This window comes from Danio rerio, chromosome 20 (assembly GCF_049306965.1).
Source record: "Danio rerio strain Tuebingen ecotype United States chromosome 20, GRCz12tu, whole genome shotgun sequence".
Taxonomy (NCBI): Eukaryota; Metazoa; Chordata; class Actinopteri; order Cypriniformes; family Danionidae; genus Danio; species Danio rerio.
Window position 1 is genome coordinate 17,655,951 of NC_133195.1, and position 21,688 is coordinate 17,677,638.

At 36.0% G+C, this 21,688-nt stretch overlaps 1 protein-coding gene across 1 annotated transcript; it reads right to left on the minus strand.

The window, feature by feature from the left end:
• Positions 1-2,868: 2,868 nt before the first annotated feature.
• gtf2a1 (general transcription factor IIA, 1) lies at positions 2,869-20,304 on the minus strand. The gene is given in 10 exon segments (NM_212657.1): positions 2,869-4,393; positions 6,656-6,745; positions 10,313-10,561; positions 10,912-11,013; positions 13,537-13,670; positions 14,662-14,737; positions 15,605-15,669; positions 15,752-15,905; positions 15,983-16,084; positions 20,095-20,304. Coding segments are annotated over 10 exon segments (1,110 nt in total). The 5' UTR covers positions 20,125-20,304; the 3' UTR covers positions 2,869-4,285.
• Between the last annotated feature and the right edge of the window lie 1,384 nt (positions 20,305-21,688).

Here is a 21,688-nt window from a genome sequence, read left to right on the forward strand (position 1 = left end):
ACAGCAAATATACCATAAACTTTAATCTGCGTAAAGAGTATTTTGGTGCTACACTGTGGTTATTAAATACTCCATTACACTCCTTTTATATTTCCCAGTACTGGGTTGTGGCTGGAAGGGGATCCGCTGTGTAAAACATATGCTGGAATAGTTGGCAGTTCATTCCACTGTGACGACACCTGCTGAATAAGGAACTATTCGTTCTTTAATTTCCCTCAGCTTAGTCCCTTTATTAATCAGGGTTGCCAGAGCAGAATAAATCGCTGACTTATCCAGCATGTTTTATGCAGCGGATGCCCTGCCATTCTTTCATCCATTTTCTTTTCAGCTTAGTCCCTTTATTAATGATGTCACCACAGCGGAATGAATCAACAACTTATCCAGCATATTTTTTTACACAGTGGATGCCCTACCAGCCACTACCAATTACTTGGGAAAGTAAGAAACTGAACTGAAGGAAAATTAATGAATGTCCTTTTGAAATATTCATATAATAAATGTGTAACTATTTACAACAGGATTTGGTACGTCTTATTTTTAAAGCTTATTAAACTTTAATGTGATCACTTTCTTATATTTTAAAAGTGCAGGTCAGAATCAGCTTACCATTTCATGTTCAGAAATTACTCAAAGCACAATAGATTTAGGACATTATTCGGCCAGTCCCCCAAATTGGGAATCTCCTCAAATGTGGTTTCAGAACTTGATGGGTTCTCGCCTCGGCCAGGTCAGTAGGCATTTCTGTGTTGAGTTTTCATGTTCTTCCCGTGTTCGGGTTTGTTTTTTTCAGGGTGCTCCGGTTTTCTTCACATGAATGAATGAATGATTTTACATGTAGCACTGTATACCAAGTGACCTGGGGACTATTTGGAGACACTGTGTAGCGTCATTTTGACAGCTATAGACATGGTTTGGCAGCAAAGTTTTGATTATTTTACCAGAATGAGACTTTAGCTTCTAGCTATATCAACCTAGAAAATAGCAACTTTTAACTTTGTCTTAGTACACAATGTAAAAAAAATAATAAAATAAAAAATAAATAAAGCTTTAAAAAAATGAATAATATAAAAAAAATTAAATAATAAAATTAATAAAAAAATTCTGGGGCGAGATGCTAATGGTCTAATCCAATTCAATGATTTATGCTAAGCTAAGCTAAAAGTGCTCCCGTCAGACCCAGAGATCAGATGAAGGGATTCAAGGTTGGTAAAACAACGGTGTAGTTCATTGTTCTACCGAAAAAAGCAAGTTGGTATCACTGCAGCCCGGAGACTTTTAATCGGAAAGCATAACACCGCAAGTAGGTTGTGTGACCTTTAAGAGGGAGGGACTTGCACTACAAGTAGGTTGGGTATAGGTATTGTAGATGGACATTATTAAAACAGGTTACTGTGAGGTTGGGGTATGTGTAGATTTTCATAAAGCACAATATTGGACTCTGTGTCATGTACAAGTCATTAAATAAGTAAAAACTCTAGGTTTGTACAGCCCACTTGGAGCTGGCTCTGACCTTTGTTTATACCATATATATATATATATATATATATATATATATATATATATATATATATATATATATATATATATATATATATAAATAAATGCATTATACTCATATATTCTATGGAATTATACTCTCATTTTAGCATAATAAACAAGGAACTTTGCTGCTGCAGTGGGTGTACAGTCCACAGCTTGATATCTAGGTATTTTACTCAAAGGGAGTTGTAAAATTTGCTTGTTTTCCAAAAGTGGAGTGCTCCTTTAAATACATAGTTTTTTTTAGTAGTCATATCAAAGCAGTAAATAAATCAGCATACTATCATCTCAAAAACATTGCAAGAATTAGGTGTTTTGTTTCCAGTGAGGACTTAGAGAAACTTGTTCAAGCTTTTATCAGCAGCAGGATGGATTACTGTAATGGACTCCTCACTGTCCTTCCCAAAAAGACAGGGGGGTGGGGGGTTGTTGTTGCTTTTGTTTTCTCTCACTTACTTTTGTCTTACCTGTTGGTAATTAAGTGGCTGGGACATGCGGCAGTAGATAACAAAGATAGACTGTACCAAACACTAGCAGGTTATGGCTGGTTAAAAATCTTAATGTTAATGAACAATATAGTGAAAATTTGACTTTAAATTTTTGGTTTTGTTTCAACTTTTTGGAGAAGTACTGGAATGTATGTCACTTTTTGTTTGATATTTATTTTTCTCCTGTTTCTGGTAGAGAGGGAGCAAGGTAAGAGCTTTGTTTTTTCTTTTTAATTTTATTTTGGAGAGTTTATTAAGTTGCTTCATTAATCAGTTAAGAGATTTTGTTTGTTGTTTTGGCATTATCCCATCCTAAGTATTTATAAAAACCTGCCATTACCCTTGGTAATTTATTATTTGTTAATCTCTACATGTACTTTTTTTTGGACATTGTATTTGCTGTGTTATTGTTGGAGTGCTAGGATAGGAGAAGGGTGATGATTGTGGGCTGCCCTGCCCTTTAGTTGTTTTTATTATTTGGTTAGATTTTCTATCATTAAAATTGGCCTTTAATTTTTTTTATTAGGCTAAATTTAATACCTTTTATTTAATTCATCGCCTTTATAATAAAATAATGGGGATATTATAATAAATATATAATATATTATAATAAAACTAGTTTAACTGCATCCAAACCTCTCTTGGGCTATTATTTTCAATAAACCTCATGGGTTAAACAAAGTCCTTTGGATGAAATAAAAATCAATGTAACGAAGAATCATTCATAGTGGTTCTTCAGTCAGGTCCACTACCAACACACAACTAAAGAAAAACAAAGCATACAAAACCTCAAGGCAACATTCAAGATGAGTCGCAAGATGAACCTCAAAAATGAAGAGAGTCAATTTTAATAGTGCTTTAATAAAGTTCAGCAAAGGCAAAATAAAAATAAAACTAGATTCAACAAAAAAATGCTAACGATCTCTACTTACATGAACACAACCTTCAAAGTAGACGAGAATCAGTTTGATTGGTAAAACAGTATATGAACACACGCCATCGTCTCTCATGTGACCCAGACAGTAGCTCTGAAGTACTTGCCATTAGAAAAGCAAAGCGAAATGTACAGTTTTTTTAGGATTTGTTAAAGGCTCTCTCTCCCCTTTAGACAAAAGACCTGATATCTAAAATAAATCTGAAAGGCACAAACAAGGAGCAATGAATTACACCAAACGAACAAAGCCCCAAACCATGTCGTAGAACATTCTTGAAGCATTTTCCTCAGACACAGAACATTACGAATTTCAAACTGTATGAGGGCACGGCTTTAAAAAGTCAGACTACGCAAGATAAAACAAGTACGGAGGGACTAAAACAAACCCTAGGGTAACTCCACAATGCACAGAACCACATGCGGAAATCCTCCTCAGGGCCAAAAAGGAGCACTTCTTTCATTAAGAGCACAGTTCGGTGTCTTTTCCCCCCCGAAATATGAACGCTGCCTGAGCTTCGGGAATAAATACGAACGACTAGAAATGCGTAAAATAAGCCTGACTGGGAGGAAAGTAGGAAGGGCGGCCTGATGGAGCACTTCATAGACACCAAACGCAGAAGATTGCACACAAAACACACCAAAGCACCCTGTGATGCATCAACTCCCAAAAACATGCATCAGACTGACAGAGCAGAGTTAGAAAAACCCATGACAGACATAAACACGCAAACAGCTTTGTGAGATCGACAACTTGCGCTCAACTTGCCTGCTTTCATTGGTATCTCTTTTGCTGAACATACAAAGGTCTAAAAACATGGCATCTATTAATGGGAATTGTTGGAACGCAGCTCTTGCTGGATTGTTTTAGTGTTTGTATGAGGCGACCAATAGTGATTCGCTTTACACAGGATTCAGATTTACGGAAATCACCAAACACGTACGATTGCTGTGAAAAGGCTGTTGACAAATCTGTTTACTTAAGATGGCGTCTGACGCTAAAATCGGCTCCCTGCGCCTAACATTTTCATCTGAGGGGGCGTAGATGTTTTTGGAAAGGAGATATTATGGACTGAGTTTTTTTTTTTTTTTTACAGGTAAAAGAGTAGTCTTTTTAAAAAAGAAGGGGAAAAGAAAAAGAAATCTCATGGATGGCACAAGTTATTTGTGTGCAGAAATCACTCAAACAGCACAGTAGCATTGGGACGTTACTCTTCAGCACCCCAAGTGGGGAATCTCCTGAAATGTACAGTTTCAGGTCTCGATGTGTCTTGCCTTAAAAAGTAGGCAGTTTTTGGGTTTTTTGTTCTCTTGTCTTTCCCGCTTTTTACCACTCGGCGTCTCCGATGGCTTTGGAGAACACAAAATCCCGTCCGTTCAGATTCATGATGCCATCCTTCAGGTGAAATTTCCACTTGTTCTTACTTCTGTGAATCTGAAGCATAGATTAAGAAAAACAAAAATAAATTTCAGGGACTTTTGGACAGTGATTTCAACCCTTTCATGCGTATGATCACACCGGTGTGACTGCTAAAATTTAAATCTGATGGCGGGTGCTATAGCACTGGAAAAGGAGCGCAGCACTAATTATAAATCACAATTTACCTGTGCTTTCAAACAAATAACATTTCTTTTAGGTTTCAGACATTCAAATACACATAATTACAAGCAAAACAAACCAAGTAAAGTTTGTAAAATAGACGTGGATGTCTATGAAGACGGCAATAATAATTATATTTCAATATAACTGGACGATGTGCTTTATTCACCTAAGATACAAACTGTTTACATTACTAGAATATTTTCTTGGCAGAAAATTATTAATAAACATGACAAATCCAGCAGCGATCGGAAGTTAACGAGAAGTGTTAATATTATTTATCAAATCACACAATGTATTAATTGTATTTTATTAGCGTCTACCCCTCTCAACCCTAGACCCAAACCTCAAAGTTTGTAAAGTTAATGTAAAATAGTATTTGTTGTACAGTGTCAAAATTAAGCTATATTGAAACAAGTTTACACAGCTGAATCCCATCTAGACTTCACCCTCTCCTGCAGCATGGTGAAGTCTAGATGGGATACAGCAGAGGATACTCAATATAGCATAATCTAATAAAATACAATTGTATTAGATTACGCTATATTGATGAGTATACTCAGCTGTATCCCATCTAGCTAATAAACTGCACTCAATGCGGAATTTAATAAATATAAATACTTCTCGTTAACGTCCGATCGCAGCAGTATCCTTTCTAGCAACAACAGCAGCACCATTCTATCTCATATTTGACAATCGGAGGATCAGAAATTTGTCAATATTTACAGAAAAGGGCAAAAAGACTTTTCACTGTGCAATGACTAATCTTGCTAATAAAATCATGCAATCCAAAAGTTTGTCAATTGAACATTTTCAATAATGTAATATGCCATAGTGTTGACAGCGATAATTCACTCAAAAAAAAAAAAAAAAAAACTTAACTCACTTTAAAGTGGCTCTACACCTTTCGAGTTTCTTGTGTTGAACACAAAAGATGACATTGAAGAAAGCTGAAAACCTATAACCATTGACCATAAAAAAAAAAAAAACATAGAAATCAAGGGTTACAGGTTTCCAGCTTTTTTTAAACGATCCTCTGTTTTTAACAGAAAAATGAAAGTCAAAGAGATTTAAAACATGTTAAACAGGTCCTGAAAATGGAAAATCTTCCCCTGCTCTGCACGTTTCCTAATGCTGGTTTTCTGTGTGCGCAATCTGTCACTTACACAGAAACTCACATGCTCAGCAGACCCACTGAGACGCGCCTTTTCCGTCAAAATGCATCCGACCATAGTTTAAGTCTCGTAAAATGTCCAGGATTCAGGTTTTACTTTCGCATTTTAAAGTTGTCATTATTTGTATGCGTTTTTGCATTACCATTTCGCAGCTGAATGAATGTGCGCGCACAGCCGCGAGAGAAACATTAAATGATTATTCACATAATAAATGTCTCAGATAAACTTTATACTCGGAGAGAACAAAATGCCATCTATAATGGCTGCAAAATATTTGTACACCACTAGAAATGGTTAATCAAGTAATTTGCCTTATTTAAATAATCTACACTTTTTATTCTAGTAGTTATTATAATTTTTTGCAATAATGTCTATTTTATTTATTTAAATTAATTTCTCATTTGCTGCATGTTTTATTAATTTAATAACTTTAACCCACTGAAAAGAAAAGGTGTATGACAGTGTCATTCTAAATAAAAATCAAGGTAAAAAGCACATTATTTTTTGTTTGTCACATGATGTTGACCATTTATGTGCTGTGGGGAAAAGGGTTTTTTCCAATCAGGCTACCACTGCAAGTATATTTTAAACCTGTGGGAAGCCCTGCACAGAGCTGATCTTACGAGGAAATGTAACTATTTCACATTTTGTAAGTTTAGTTCTGTATAAGTTCAGTCGTATGAAAATGTACTATTTGTAAAAGGAGGCCCCCCCCAGGGGTCCGGCACACTTGAAAACTGATCTAAAATGAGTTTGACACCCCTGCTTTAAGGACTTAGGGTTATAATTTCTATATAAACATATATGCCAAATATTTGATAGATTTTCTAATAGTTTTTGCACTTAAATTAATTAATGTAAGAATATAAATGTGTGCAAGCTATCAAAACAGATTAAAGATATGTGATAAGCAAACACTCACTTTGTCATACTGGCAAACCACTACGTTCTCTGTGTCGAAGAGCTCCTGATCTTCCTCATCACTGACATCATCACCACTGTTTAACGGCTCCTGAAATAAAGACAGATTATTTAAAGACAAATTATGACTGGACTAAACCAGATGAGTTCAGGTTTAGATCCAGAGGCTCTGTGCCCAGCAATTGTGTTACTTCAGCATCACAGTAATATTGCAATATGGTTTAATAAAGAATTCTGAATGTTTTTATCTTTGCATTGTCCTTTTATTCGGTTAACCTTATACTTAATTTTAGTTATGTACATTTTTGGTATTTCAAAAAAATAAATACATTTTAATTATTTAAGAATTGCTGTATACCAGCAGTCTGAACGTCTCAGTTTTAGATTAGTTGAGGGAAATTTGTTATGTAGTGTTATGTGGCTACGCCATGGGTTTCCTGAAATAAAATCTGATAAGGTCGACTAGATACTCTGTGCAGTGTACGGGATAAACATAATTTGCCACTTTTTTGCCTTGAAGAGAACAGAGCACTACTGCTTGAATGGTCTTAGAAAGGTTTTGCGTTTTCTTTACACTAGATTTATTAGCATCTGACCTAGGGGCCGTTCTCACAGATTGCGTTTTTCCTGTCCAACGTACTACTTTTCTATTGTCACAATTTTTAGACGCCATGTAAAATTGAAAGATTTACGTGCATCATACCATTAGAAAAGAAAAGCGAAATGTATCGTTTTTGTGTGTTTTTACAAGTTGTTAAAGGCTCTTTAAAGAGAGCGACATATCTTGCGTTATTATTTAGGTTTGAATGAGCCCTCTTTTCTCTCTGTCTCGTGTTGAACGCAGTTGACCAAACGCAACAGACTGGGTCATCGGGTCAATCACCGCAGATTAGCTTCGCGCTAAGGAGGGGTTTGGAAACAAATGAATTGCTGAACGATTCATATGGGAGTCGCTGGGATTATTAGGTAAAAAATAAATGCATATTATAAGACAATGAAAGTGTTTTTTGACCTTGCACGCATATCAGCCTGTAGTTGGAGACCCCAAATCCAAAATGTGACCTTTAGTGATGCAAAATAGGGGATCTTTAACTTCACACATTGCACACTAAGGCTGCATTTACACTGCAGATCTTGGTTAATTCCGATTTTGTGACCTCTCCGATTTTTTTGATGGACCCGCTTAAGTCATCTTTTAAAAAAGGGATTCGTATTCGATTGTCTGCATTTACACTGTACACAATGACAAGACGCAATGACCAGGAGGAAAGGAAAAAAAAAAACGAGCACTGACTGACAGCTGATAATGAAAGAGCACCCCTTTCTCCATTCCTTTATTTGATCTGTTCGCGGGGTATATATTTTTTTCCTTTAATTATTTTTGTCAATTTGTTAAAATCTAAAATCTAAAGTTCTAATTTGGCCATTTTCTTTTAACCTAGGCTTTTTTTTTTAAAATCATTTGGCATTTTAATGTAATGTCCATGTCATAATTTATGCATGTGATGTTTGCAGTAGTTTTTATATATCATTTATGTGGCGGATGTTGCGCCTGTGCTCTCTCTTTGCTGAAGTCTGTTCTGAAATAAGAGCACCAGAGATAACCTCATTCACTGTGGCTATTAATGATGCACCGATCGCATTGACAAGTGAAAATCCAACGGGTCTCCGATTCATATTGGATAAATTTCCACATATGGAAGAGGCCTGAATCTGATTTAAGTAAATCAGAATCCATGTGATTATGTCTTGCTTACGTGTACATGGGCCAAATCTGATCTGTGCCCCATGGGAGAAAGAGAAAAAATAAAAATAAAAATCGCAACTAGGTCACTTAAACCATGCAGTGTAAATGCAGCCTAAAAGGCATCTAAAAGCAGATTTACTAAGCCTTCATTAGCCGCGTTTCCACTATCGCGCCTAAAGCGAGCGAGCCAGGGCGAGCCAAGGCCAGTGGCGTTTCCACTGTCACTTCCGGGGCCTAATCGGGCCACAGCGGGGCTTTCTTGGGGCCAGCGGCCGGCCTTTTTCGGCCCGCCGAATACTTTGGGCCAAGGAGGGCCAGCTGGGGCTTCGGGGCGGAGTGAAAGGAGAGGCAGGCAGTTTTGTGATCGCACATGAGTACATGCGCCAAAGAAATAAGGAAAAGAAAACATCTAGCCTTATAGTCTGGGGTCATTTTGCGTATGATAACCCTTATGTTTCCCTTTTAAACGTAAGGCTGCTGCATAAAATAATAAAGTAGTTTTAATTTATAGTGACGTTTTTTGCTGCGTCCTCCTTTATGTTTCAATACCGCATAATAATCATTACACCATATTAAAGACACAGCAGACAATAAATGTTTTCGAGAGTTTTTGTCAAATTTAAAATGTTTGTTTGTGCGCGTTTAATGCCTGTATGTGTGTGTGAGACCGGGCTAAAGCGCTCCTTCACAGCTCTGTTATGCCGCGAGCGGCTTTTTTCTTTATTTATTTTGGTGATAATACACAATATATATACAACATAAGGAAAACTTAAGAAAATACGTGCCCACTTTCGTAGACTTTAAACAATATAGTGTCATATCGTGATAAAATAGCCTAAGCTTTAATGAAATATAATTTAAAGAATTACAAATATCGGATAAATATGAAATCACATTAAATAAATAAACCAATATAAAATAAACAAAAGCTAGCTATATGTAGGTAGCCTATATACAATACATAAATCGAACCGTTTTAAAGCCACATATATAGCCTATAACTTTTATTTTACAAAGACCTGTCTGAAAAAAAAAAGATTTTCGATATTTTATAAGAACAATTAACACCGGAGAAGGTTTGAAATATTATTTATAAAGTATTTGGATACAATGATATTAATCAAATCGCGCAAACAGAGCTTTATTTGGGTGAGTGAAAGCAGTAGCCTATACCTTTTTTTTCTGTCACCCAGTCGTGCGCAGCGCTCGCTGCTTTAAACGCATATGGGGGAAAGTCCAAACACAAAATGTGTTCTATATCCTCAAACAGCTGTTTATGTTTTTATATGACGTGCTTAAATTTATAAATGAAACTTTAAATGAAGAGCTTTAGTGAATAGCTGCCGAGCGCAACAAATATGGCTATATTTTTTAAGGCTACTCGCTCTTATGCTGAAACACTTAACACGACTTCTATAAAAACGAGGATGTTATAAAATACATGCAATATCGAGCTATAAAGGAGAATTTCTGTGGCTTTATATTATGGATGTGTGCGCTCTCTGTGATGGGTCCCTGCGTTCGGCGAGAGCAGTCGATGCACAATGCCAGTCGGTCGGCGAGTAAACAAATGTAATGAATGGAAATACACAGGTCTGTGCGTATAGACATTTCATGTACTGCTGTGCAGTAACGTGTCATTTGTTTGTTTCGGTTGTCTTCATTTTAATGGTTTCGTTTCGTGATGATTCTATTGTGTGCTTTATCTGAAGTGGGCGGGTTGTGTGACGTTTGATTCGGGGACGTTCTGTGGGCGGTGTTTGCGTGACGCGCTGTGAGCTATTAGCCCGTCAGTGGAAACGCGACATGATTTCGGCCTCATTTCTCAACCTCGCGGGCTATTGGCCCGCCCCGGCCCGATTAAAGCCCTGGCTCGCACTGGCCCGATAGTGGAAATGCGGCTATTCACACCTCCTCCACTTGGCCGTCCTCTCCGCCGTCTTTCTCCTTGTCTTCATCCTCATCTTCATCATACTCGTCCTCCTCCTCTTCATCCTCCTCTGAGGACGTGTCTCCTGCGCCGTCTACCTGGAGCATCATAGGAGGTTGTTGCGAGGCCTGCTGCTGCTGTTGTTGTTGTTGCTGCTGCGCTTGTGGTTGAGTTTGCACCTGTGCATCTCCCGGTCCCGACTGCACTGCCATCGCTGCCGCCTGCATGACCTAAACAAGCACACACGATTCAATTCAAATTGAAGTTGATTTGTATAGCGACATTCACAATAATATTTTTTCAAAGCAGCTTCGCAAAAGGTGTACATTACTGCATTACAGTCAGAAAAATAAAGGTTATTAGTTACCTTATAAGTTACTAATCACTAATTGATTAGTAACTAAAAGCTTTTAACAGTGAAACTTATTATATTATAAACCTGTTAATTATTATATATCTAAACCGCAGTTATATAGGATATAGGTGATGCCTGTGTACATGTTCAATGAAATGTATTTGTGAGACATCAATTTCACAGACATCACAGAGATTTTAGTTTAAGGTGAGAGCTTGTGCTGACCTGAGTGTTCTGCGGTACTTTATTCCCCGTGAGGACGATCTGCTGCGGCTGGATGATGACTCCGGTTTGCTGAGGAAGACCTCCTTGAAGAGGAGTCAACACCTGCATCAATACACAGAGAGAGAGACACTTAATACACTCCTGTTCTCATAAACCGAGGTGTAGGAGAACAAGTCTAATCATTTAAACTAAAAGACCACTTGAAATACTTTGTTTCTCTGATTTATGCCTTTAAACGGACAGTTCACTCAAAAATGTAACTTTGCTCAATATTTACTAATACACAAGTGGTTCCAAACCTTTGAGTTTCGGCTGATATTTTGAAGAATGATGAAAAACTGACTTCCATAGTAGGAAAAACATTCTATTGAAGTCGATGGTTACAGGTTTTCAGCATTCTTCAAAATATCTTCTTTTGTGTTTTAACAGAAGAAAGAAGCTCATGAACAAGCAGAGGGTGAATAAATTGATCATTTACATTTTGGTAAAAATATAGCTTTAAGTTTTGTTTAAATATGGAGTATTTCTTTTTTAATTCTTTAAACTACTGATGGCATTTCGTACAGATTTAAAATAATGTTCTTTACTGCATACCCCACCCTAATAAATAAAACATGCAGTGTTTTCAGAAGTTATATACATTAATCATTTTTAAACAACATATTTTGCTATCATATTTGGTGGAAAAACCCCCAAGTTTCAAGCATAACAAATAAAAGCATTTGTTATTGACTAATTGTCATCGTCTAAAGCAAGGGTGCCCAAACCTTTTTCTAATGTAGGGCAAAAAAGGCTAATTTGAGTGAGGCTAGTGCACAGGTGTCAAACTCAGTTCCAAAAGGGCCGCAGCTCTGCACAGTTTAGTTCCAACCCTAATTAAACACACCTGATCAAACTAATTGAGTCCTTCAGGCTTGTTTGAAACCTACAGGTAAGCGTGTTGTAACAGGGTTGGAACTAAACTGTGCAGGGCTTCGGCCTTCCAGGAATTGAGTTTGACACCTCTGGGCTAGTGGGTCGAAGGTAAATATAGTTGTCATGAGTAAATTCCTAATTTATTTATTAATATTTAAAAATGACTAGAAAACATTGCTTTTTATTAACTAACAGTTTATTGTTAGAATTTATAAAAAATTTATTAGAATGTTGTATCAATAGTGAATAGTGTATCAGATCTTTATTAAACAAAGTAAGACTAGTTGTCTCTTCTCTACATCGGTTCTCCTCCTGCGAAGCATTCACTATTATTTCTGTTATTTCCTTTTTCAAACCGACTAAGAGAGCTGACAGGCATATAACATTGGCTAGCTAAAGACCACTGCTGACACGGGGAAACAAAACCCCACTGGTCACATGCTGTCACAGTAAACCCTGCAGCCTCCAGTGACTGAACTAGAAGTGAGTACAGCACAGGCTCATTAGAAATATGTGCCTTAGCCTACATTCCTGCCAAACAAACGTTGTTGCTCTGCATACATTTCATTGCACGTTTCAGATGACAAATACACTAGAGGGCGCTGTCTACACTTTGGGGAATCAGATAGACATTAATTAGGGCCCGTTTTGTTGTACATTTCAGTTAAACATCTTTCTTAAATAACACTAACCTAAACTCCTCCCTAATCCTAGATAATAGTTTCAAAAGTAAATGTAAGAACAACAAGTGCTGTTTTACCTTGATTTTACATTGCTTTATTCTGTCAAAAGTGTAATAAAAATAAGTGCTGTTTACCTTGATTTTGCATTGCTTTAATCTTTATTTGTCATGTGTAATAACAATAAGTGCTGTTTACCTTGATTTTACATTGCTTTAATCTTTGTCAAAGGTGAAAAAATAAGTGCTATTTATCTTGATTTTATATTACTTTAATCTTTTATTTGTCAAAAGTAGAGCAATAAGTGATGTTTACCTTGATTTTACATTGCTTTATTCTTTTACAAAAGTGTAATAAAAATAAGTGCTGGTTACCTTGATTTTGCATTGCTTTAATATTTTTTTGTCAAAAGTGTAATAACAATAAGTGATGCTTACCTTAATTTTACATTGTTTTAATCTTTTATTTGTCAAAAGCAGAGCAATAAGAGATGTTTACCTTGATTTTACATTGCTTTAATCCTTTATTTGTCAAAAGTAAATGTAAGAATAAGTGCCGTTTGCCTTGATTTTACATCGCTCTAATCTTTTTTGTGAAACAGTGCTTTACAGAACTCCTTGCATACACTACTGTACAAAGTGAGTTTCCAAGCAAACTGACCACACCAGAAAAGTTTTATACATATAGTTAAACAGGCGAGGCAAACATTTTTGATTATTAAAATCATAGACATTAAGTGGCTTTGTGGTATTTATTTGGTGTGTGCAAAAAATGCATACAAGTAATCCTTTATTCACTGACAATCGGTCCATAAATACCATTAGGGTGAAAAGGAAGTAAAGTTTTTGCAGTCTTACTGCCCTGTAGTGATCTTGTCACCAAGAATTTTTGATCAAACGGATGTTTGAGGACATTTTTGTGGTTTCTCAAAAATGAAGGATAAAACTTTCATTTCCAAGGAGCCTGTGTTGAGCAAGTCAAAGATTGATGAGAAAGTGAGTGTAGTGTTTGTGCAGAATAAAGCACAGACCTGCTGTATGACGGGGGCCTGAACACCCCCAGGCTGCATCTGCGGCAGAACCTGCTGCTGTAAAAGCATCTGCTGCTGAGGCTGAATGATGTACTGAGCTCCATTGGCAGCTCTGACCACCTGCAGGATCTGACCTGTAAAGCCACCAGACACATGCTTTTGTTAGGACAAATCTGTATTTATAGTGTTAACATGCAGTTAAAGATGGAAGGAAAAGGAAGGCATGTTGGACAGAATGTTGAAGACCTCTATTCATTGACTTCTATAGTATGGAAAACAAAAATACTATGGAAGTCAGTGATTACAGGTTTCCAACATTCTATATATAATTGTGTGTGTTCAACAGAAAAAAATAACTCAAACTGGATTAGAATATGTAAAGGGTTAGTAAATGGTTAGCCATTTTTCGTCATGTTTGCTTGAAAGCTGGAATTGTAGTTAAAAGCAGAATAATCATCTTTTCATATTTTTTTTGTGGCTTCAGCATCTATATCTTTGACCTAAACATCAAGTTGAAGAAACAAACATGACTAAAACCTTAGTCAGGCATGTTACTTACACATTGCACTACCAGTGTAATTGCTGAGCTTAAATCATATATTATCATGATACTGGAATTTCAGTAGCAACTGGTAGTGAAATTAAGACGTCAATTTCCCGCTAACATTCAAACTCAGAGTTTTAACAGGTTTCACCAAAAGACTTTTAATTCTTTATATGACCATTATGGGTGATATTTTAGACTTATGGATCAGCTGGTCTATTGCAAAAGATTTTTACCCATCAAAAAAAATGTATTAATTTTTTCTTAGTCACATATTTTGCATATTGTCTTAAACAAGCAAACAACCCAAGTTTTATACACACGTATGTTTTTAACACTACTTATAAGCTCTTTAAAAACTACAATAAGCTAAATTTGTTTTTTAAATTTCAGTACTGATTGGCACCAAAAGCTATAGACAGCATTCTATATGAAGACAGCATTCTATATTATGAAACATATGGAATGAAACTTGTGCCATCCTGTAATGTTCTGTTAAAAGGGCTAGGCGATGTGGTTTAATTAAAGTAAGATGAAGGTAATTTTTTATTTTTTTTCTGGTAAATGTGTAAATGTTTTACCCTGAGGGGTGATGAGTTGCTGAAATGGTGCTACACCTGTGGGTAAAGCCAGAGTTGCTGCCGTGGCCGCTGCACTCTAGAGAAACCAGAGATTGAAACCAGAATTGAATCCATTGAGGACACACACATACATTAATGATCAGAGAAAGAGAGAGAGGTGTGGAGAGAGAGAGAACAATATCCTTGCTGGAATCTGCAGAGTAATCTAATTTGTAGTCTCCAGTTCGAGTTTTCCAGGAAGGCTCGTCCCTCCTCCGCATCTGCTCTCCTGCTGCCATTAAAGCTGATACTAAAGGGCCAAATCCATTTTTTTAATGAAAGTTGCAGATTTCTGAATAGTGAGTAATTGTGGCTGCTAGTGAGATTATATGGAGTTGCTCAAACAATGCTTCATTGAACAGTGAGGTAGCTTTTTCCAACTGAAGCTCCTTTTTCCTCATTGAAGCACTTGAATATGAACTCTGAACTCTTAGAGAAATAGTTTAAGAGGCGGGCTGCGTTATTGGATTTAATTGGAATAAATTATGTTTGTCCAAATCACCATTTTGATATGATTTCTATTAAATCGTACAGCCCTAATTACCAACTGTGCGAGGCGTGTATGGGGGCGGGGTTGTACTCTCTTCTGGCTGTTGTTATCAGTCTCAAACTATTTTTTTCCTTTTTCTGAAGGTCTTAACACTATCGCAGCGGTTTTCTTTTGTTATTTCAGCAAACAGTATTGTAATAAAATGGTATATTGTACTCTCCATTCACTGCGCTCTGAGTTCACCAAACTATGAGCATTTCCACTACTGAGAAACCTGGAAATGTGAAAAAGGGCCCATTCTCAATTCATTACCCTTTTAAAAACAGATTCCAGATTAAAAATCCACCTCTGGAGGACTTCAATGTAAAAAAAAACACAAACAATAAACAAGCTAAGCATTAAAACGTGACTTACCATCCCCGTCGCACTCATGTGCTGCATAATCTTAGCATCCTGAACAATGACCTGCTGCTGAGGAGCTGAGAATAGAGTAAAATCTGCATTAATAACTCATTCGTCACCATCAAGATCATTGTTATTGAAGTCGTGTTTCTGCCTCACTGGTCTGTGCAGGAGGCAGGAGGACTTGCTGCGGTTGGGTTTGTTGCTGTGTCTGCTGAGCCTGAGCCTGCTGCTGTTGAGCATGCAGAACCTGCTGCTCCTCTGTGTGAAAACCATCCACCGCCTTGGACTGCATCAGCTTACTCTCCCACAACTGCTCAGAGACCCATATGAAAATCAAACATCTCTCTGAGAGGCAGGATAACGTCATCTAAAGTTAAATCATTTTACCGTTTTGAGCTCCATCAGGACTTGTTCATCCACTCCCTCGTCCAGAAACAGCTCTCGGACTTCAGCAATGACATCCTCCATCACTGATCTATACAGTTTAGGCTAAAATGAAAGATATAATGCAATCACTTCTTTTAACACAACTACAATATATTATGAATGGATCTTGATAGTATGATTTCATCTTTTTAGTACTCAGGGTTTCTGCTGGTTTCACAGAGTTAAATGTAAGACTTTTTAAGACTCAAAGCACTAAAGTCTAAGGAAATTTTTAAATGGCCCAGATGGAAAAGTTTTTTTATTTGACCTCTCAAAAAAAAAAAAAACTATAATTCAGTACATTTAATAACACAATAATGAACTATTCAAATGTATTATTTTTTTTCTAAGCTAAATATTTTAAATATTGTGTAAAAACAAACAATCTCTTGTATTTTTCCCCAACATAAACCTTCTTTAAATTAAAAAATACACTAAATCTATGGACAACAATCTGTCGGTGTCCTCGGCAGTAAATAGATGAAGAACCTTTAAACAAATGTTATTGTAAGGAAAATATTTAAATCGTTAAGATAGAGTTAAAAATGACCTTTTTATATACAAAGTTTATAGTTTTATTGAGATGGATTGTTGGTGATTGTATGGGTTTTGGCCAGACTGGGTAGGTATACATGAACAAAGGAAAATTAAGACCCGTTTAAAAGATTTAAGACCTACAACAAAATATTTCACTAAATTCAAGACTGTTAAGGCCTAAAATTTGGATTTTGAGAGGCATTTTAAGGCCCTGCAGAAACCCTAAATACCGTATATCAGAATATGATAGATTTGTTCATATTTCTGACATTTCTGACTCCTAAATATCCATTAGCAAGTACATGCATATTTATAAACAATGTGAATACTTCCATGAAGGTTGTATCAAATTATAACAATGTTGTGTTATATATATTATGTAACAACTATTGTGAGATATTAAAAACAAAAACATTTAAATGTTATTTATAAATGCACTTTATTCCTGTCTGTGATGCAAAACTGAATTTCCAGCATCATTACTCCAGTGTCACATGAAACATTAGAAATCAATCACTCTATTTTGACAATTTGCTGTTCTTTTATGATTATTCATGATCAGCTCAATTATTAATTGGAGCAATTTTTACCAAAACACTGAAACTGTTTCTACATTTTTTTGTGTAAGCATTAAGTAAGTATTTTAGAGTACTTTAGAAATGCTCAAATGTCGTTGATGTTTTTAAAACAATTATATTTGATTTAACAAAGTCACATGAGTGGTAATTTCATATATGAGACATCCATAACCAAGCTTTTCCCTCATGAATGCAAAACTATTTAATAAAATAAAGTCAATCTTGCTTGTTCTACAGAGAGCCACCTCTTATCCTTTTGATAAGCATTGTTTCTTTTGGGTTGTGCAATTTAATTCACATAATTTCTACATAGTATGTTTTATACTGTAAACTCACTAACTTTTTTGGTCACATGCATAATGCACGTTTATTTTCCTCAAAACATTTTCACAGATTAATATTTTCCTCATACTATAACTCTGTGGTTAGTTGTTGAAAAATATAAACAGATGTTTCAATATAATGTTAACATATGTGAATTTATATGTTTCTACTGCAAATGCCACATCCAGAATGCTGGAACTGCTTTATGATGGTTCCTATGAATGTTAAGCATTACTTCATTCATTTATTATAAGTATTTCAGCATAAAAGTAGCATTTTACAATGATCTTTGGCAGCTTGAGGAATGCTAAAAAAAACAATGAAATTACATCCTTACACTTGGTTCAAATGTATGAACATTTAAATGTCATTATCATCATTAAGACATTTATTTAGCCAAAATGGACAACTGTTCAAAATATTGAAACAATTTAGGATTTCCTTTAATAAAAATTGAAAATCTATGTGTAAAGTTGCTTTTAGATGATTAATAGAAGATATAAAATTAAGAATCTGACAGAATGGCGATCAATTCCAGCATTATGGATGTGACATTAGCAGCAAAAACCCAAAACTTTAATTTATTAAGAAAGTATATGTTAACATTTAATAACATTTGTTTATATTTTTCAAAACTACCAAACAGAGTTATTGGATCAGATAAAATATCTATCTGTATACATTGTATATATTTTAAATGAGAAAAATAAACGTGTTATGGATGTGACCAAAAAAAGTTAGCGAGTTTACAGTACAAACATACTTTGTAGAAATTCTGTCAATTAAACTGCACAACCCAAGAGAAATAATGGTAATCAAAAGGATAAGAGCTGGCCCACTATAGAATAAACATGATTGATTTTATTTTAATCGACGTTTTAGCATTTATGAGGGAAAGCTTCATTATGGATGTGACATCTCCGTTATGGATAGGACAGATGTGAAATTGGCACTTGTGTAACTGCGCTTAATCAAATAACTCCTTGAAAACAAAGACAAACATTTTTTTTTATTTTTTAGTACTGTAATATTCTTGCTTACACCAAAAATGTAGAAACAGTTTCCCTATTTTGGTTGTAGCTTCATTTTTCATGGCAAGGTTGACATTGCATGGAATTGCTCTGGTATACTTTTGTTATTTTGCTTTTTTAAAAAGTCAAGACATTTCTGAAGAAGAATAAAATTACTCAAACATCACTAAAAATGAAGTCCAGGCAAACTTAGAAATACGAACTTCAGTCATTTTTCCCCATATAGGCAATTATATATCCGTGTATATACACAGCTATATCGACTTGTATCTATACATTATTACTCAAATGTGTGCCTAAAGACTTTTGGTGGTTGACAAATACAAAAAAGGGGGTAATAAACAAATATATTCTACACTTGTCTTTATTGTACAGTTTGTTACAGTAGTGTACTAATTAAAGCACGTCAGGGATTCAAACAACACAATGCATGACGTAACTACGTAACAAAAACACCGATGTGTTTTTGTAGCGATTCTTTGTAATGAATCGTTCAAATGACATCCGCGGACACGAGTCCGACGTCCCGTTCAGCATTTGGACTGCTGGAAGCCCTATAAATACACACATGGGCTTCTTTAACATGTCCAATGCGGTTGCTGACTGTCGGAACGCGAATCATCCGTTTTGAGAGCACAGAAATAGCAGCACCCTTTAAAACTCTGATAAACGCGTGCGACGAAACCGAAAAACAACCCTGAAACGCATGCGCTTCCGGCAGCTGTCGACGCGATATGAGTAAAAAAGGTCCTTCTGTGTCTAATAAACACCATCGTTAATGTTGTATCGCTAAAAGCGAAGAGCAGCTCCCCGCATCACGTCTTGTCCGTACCGCGCGGCCGGTCCGCTCACTATTTAAAGCACAGTCTGGCGTTTATATGCACAGCCCGTGACGTAGCGCCGAGAAGCACCTTCCCATCCCGGGCAGTCTATATTAGAGCGTCGCTATGGCTGTATAAAACCAGCGACGGAAAGAAGGAGGGTCAGAGGCAACGGTAGCCATGATGAAACAGCATCGCCTGCACTGCGGAGGCTTCCGTGAACGTGAAAAACGTCTCGTATGAGGGTTTATAACCAAGGGATTCAGTTTTATATATTTTTTGGGGGGATGAATATTAAGATTCAAATTATGTAGGAAGGTTTTTAACACGCAGGACAAAACTTATATCCTGATATACATACAAAAACGAGCCGTTTTGGCTCAATTTCAGATGCATTTGTCGGGATCAAAGGGTGCTTTAGTAACAAACTAATATCGACGTATACTCGGATGACTGAATGGTCAAACACGGCAACAAAGCAGCAAGTCCGTGTTAGCTCAACAGAAATGCAATTTCTAGCACGTAATACTTAAAGCTGTGGATTCAAGCCACTGTGTTGTTTTCTTTCTCTATATAATCAGCAAACACTCACACACTTCCCTACAAAGCCCTCGACTGGAGCAGACCTGATAGGTGTACGTGTGTCTAAACGCTTTATTGTTGAAATAAACATGTGGGTTTGGTTAAAATGTTCTGCGTATCTCTCTCTATATATATATATATCTACAATGCTTGGACACGTGTGTGATTTCGAGAATGAGTGCCGTTTGTCTGATCCTTACCACTTGGTTCGAGTTAGCCGAGCTCGCCATTATGAGCGCAGTGAGGGGGAAAAACACACCGCGAATATCAAGCAAGGAGCCCCAGAAGCATTAAAAAAAGCACGGAAACATCTAAAACGTTTAAAAAGTTGACGGTTAAAGTTTCGGGAAATAAAAACACAGCTCTTTACGGTCTTATTCACAGTCCCAGGGCTGCAGCTCCCCAGCCGTCCGTCTTCTCCAGTCCTCCGCCTTTATATACGGAGCTGCGCGAGACACAGGGCAGGGTCAAGCGGGCATTGAGCGAAACATCGCGAGATCTCGACGAGAGCTCTTACCGTGCAGTCAGCTGATCCTAGATCATTCGCTGCGGAGGCGCGACCAAAACAGACAAGAGGTTTTTTCCTGCATAAGAAACTAACTTAATGTTACGCTATTTGCAGTTGTTGATTATTAAGCTTGATAATTTTTTATGAGACCAGATTTAAGACGAAATTATGTTTTAATCAATGTAAAAGTGTAACAGCCTTATTTCTCCCTCATTACAATGTTTCTGAGAGAAAATACTATCGTGCATTCAGTAAAATCTTTTAATATGCTTTACATGCATTGTTGCGGGTAACGCATTACAAGTAACGCGAGTTAAATAATAATATTACTTCTCTAAGTAACGAGTAAAGTAACGCATTACTTTTCAAAATTAAGTAACAATATCTGAGTTACTTTTTTAAAAAATGGAATGTGAGTTACTTTTTTAAATTAAGTTAATTAACTTTAAAAAAATTTGCTGACAACATTAAATCCCGCACACAATGAGAGGAACAGAGATAAACGAAGAATTAAGGCAGAGCCTTATATTATTATATATATTATTACTTTTTAATAAGGAAAAAAGTAAAAAAGTAACGAACATGTTGTTATAAACTTTCAGTCTTCTGTATAGCCTACGGGCAGGGTGCAAATTATACATTGACGGGGGTGGGGGTTGGTCAAGATTTTGTAGTTATGTTCAGTAATATGCCTTAGTGAACCCAATTCATATATTTCATTCAACTACATCTAATTTAACAATCAAACTGTTATTATGTTTTCAGTGTTTTGAGGAATATTAAGTTTATTGACATTTGTGATATTAAATAAACGGTGACAGGTTTGCCTAAAAGTAGCTTAAAGTGACATTTCAAGGCTTAACTTGGCTAACTGGGTAGGCAGGTTAGAGTATAGCCAAGATATTGTATAATGATGGTTTGTTCTGTAAACTATCAAAACATATAGCTTAAAGGTGCTAATAATTTTGACCTTAAAATTGATTTTAAAAAATTAAAAAACGTTTTTATTCTAGCCAAAATAAAACAAACAAAACTTTCTCCAGAAAAAAATAAATAAAAAACTATATATATATATATATATATATATATATATATATATATATATATATATATATATATATATATATATATATATATATATATATATATTTATTTATTTTTAAATTCATATTCTTGTCGGCTTAGTCCCTTTATTAATCCATGGTCGCCACAGTGGTATGAACCGCCAACTTATCCAGCAAGTTTTTACGCAGCGGATGCCCATCCAGCCGCAACCCATCTCTGTG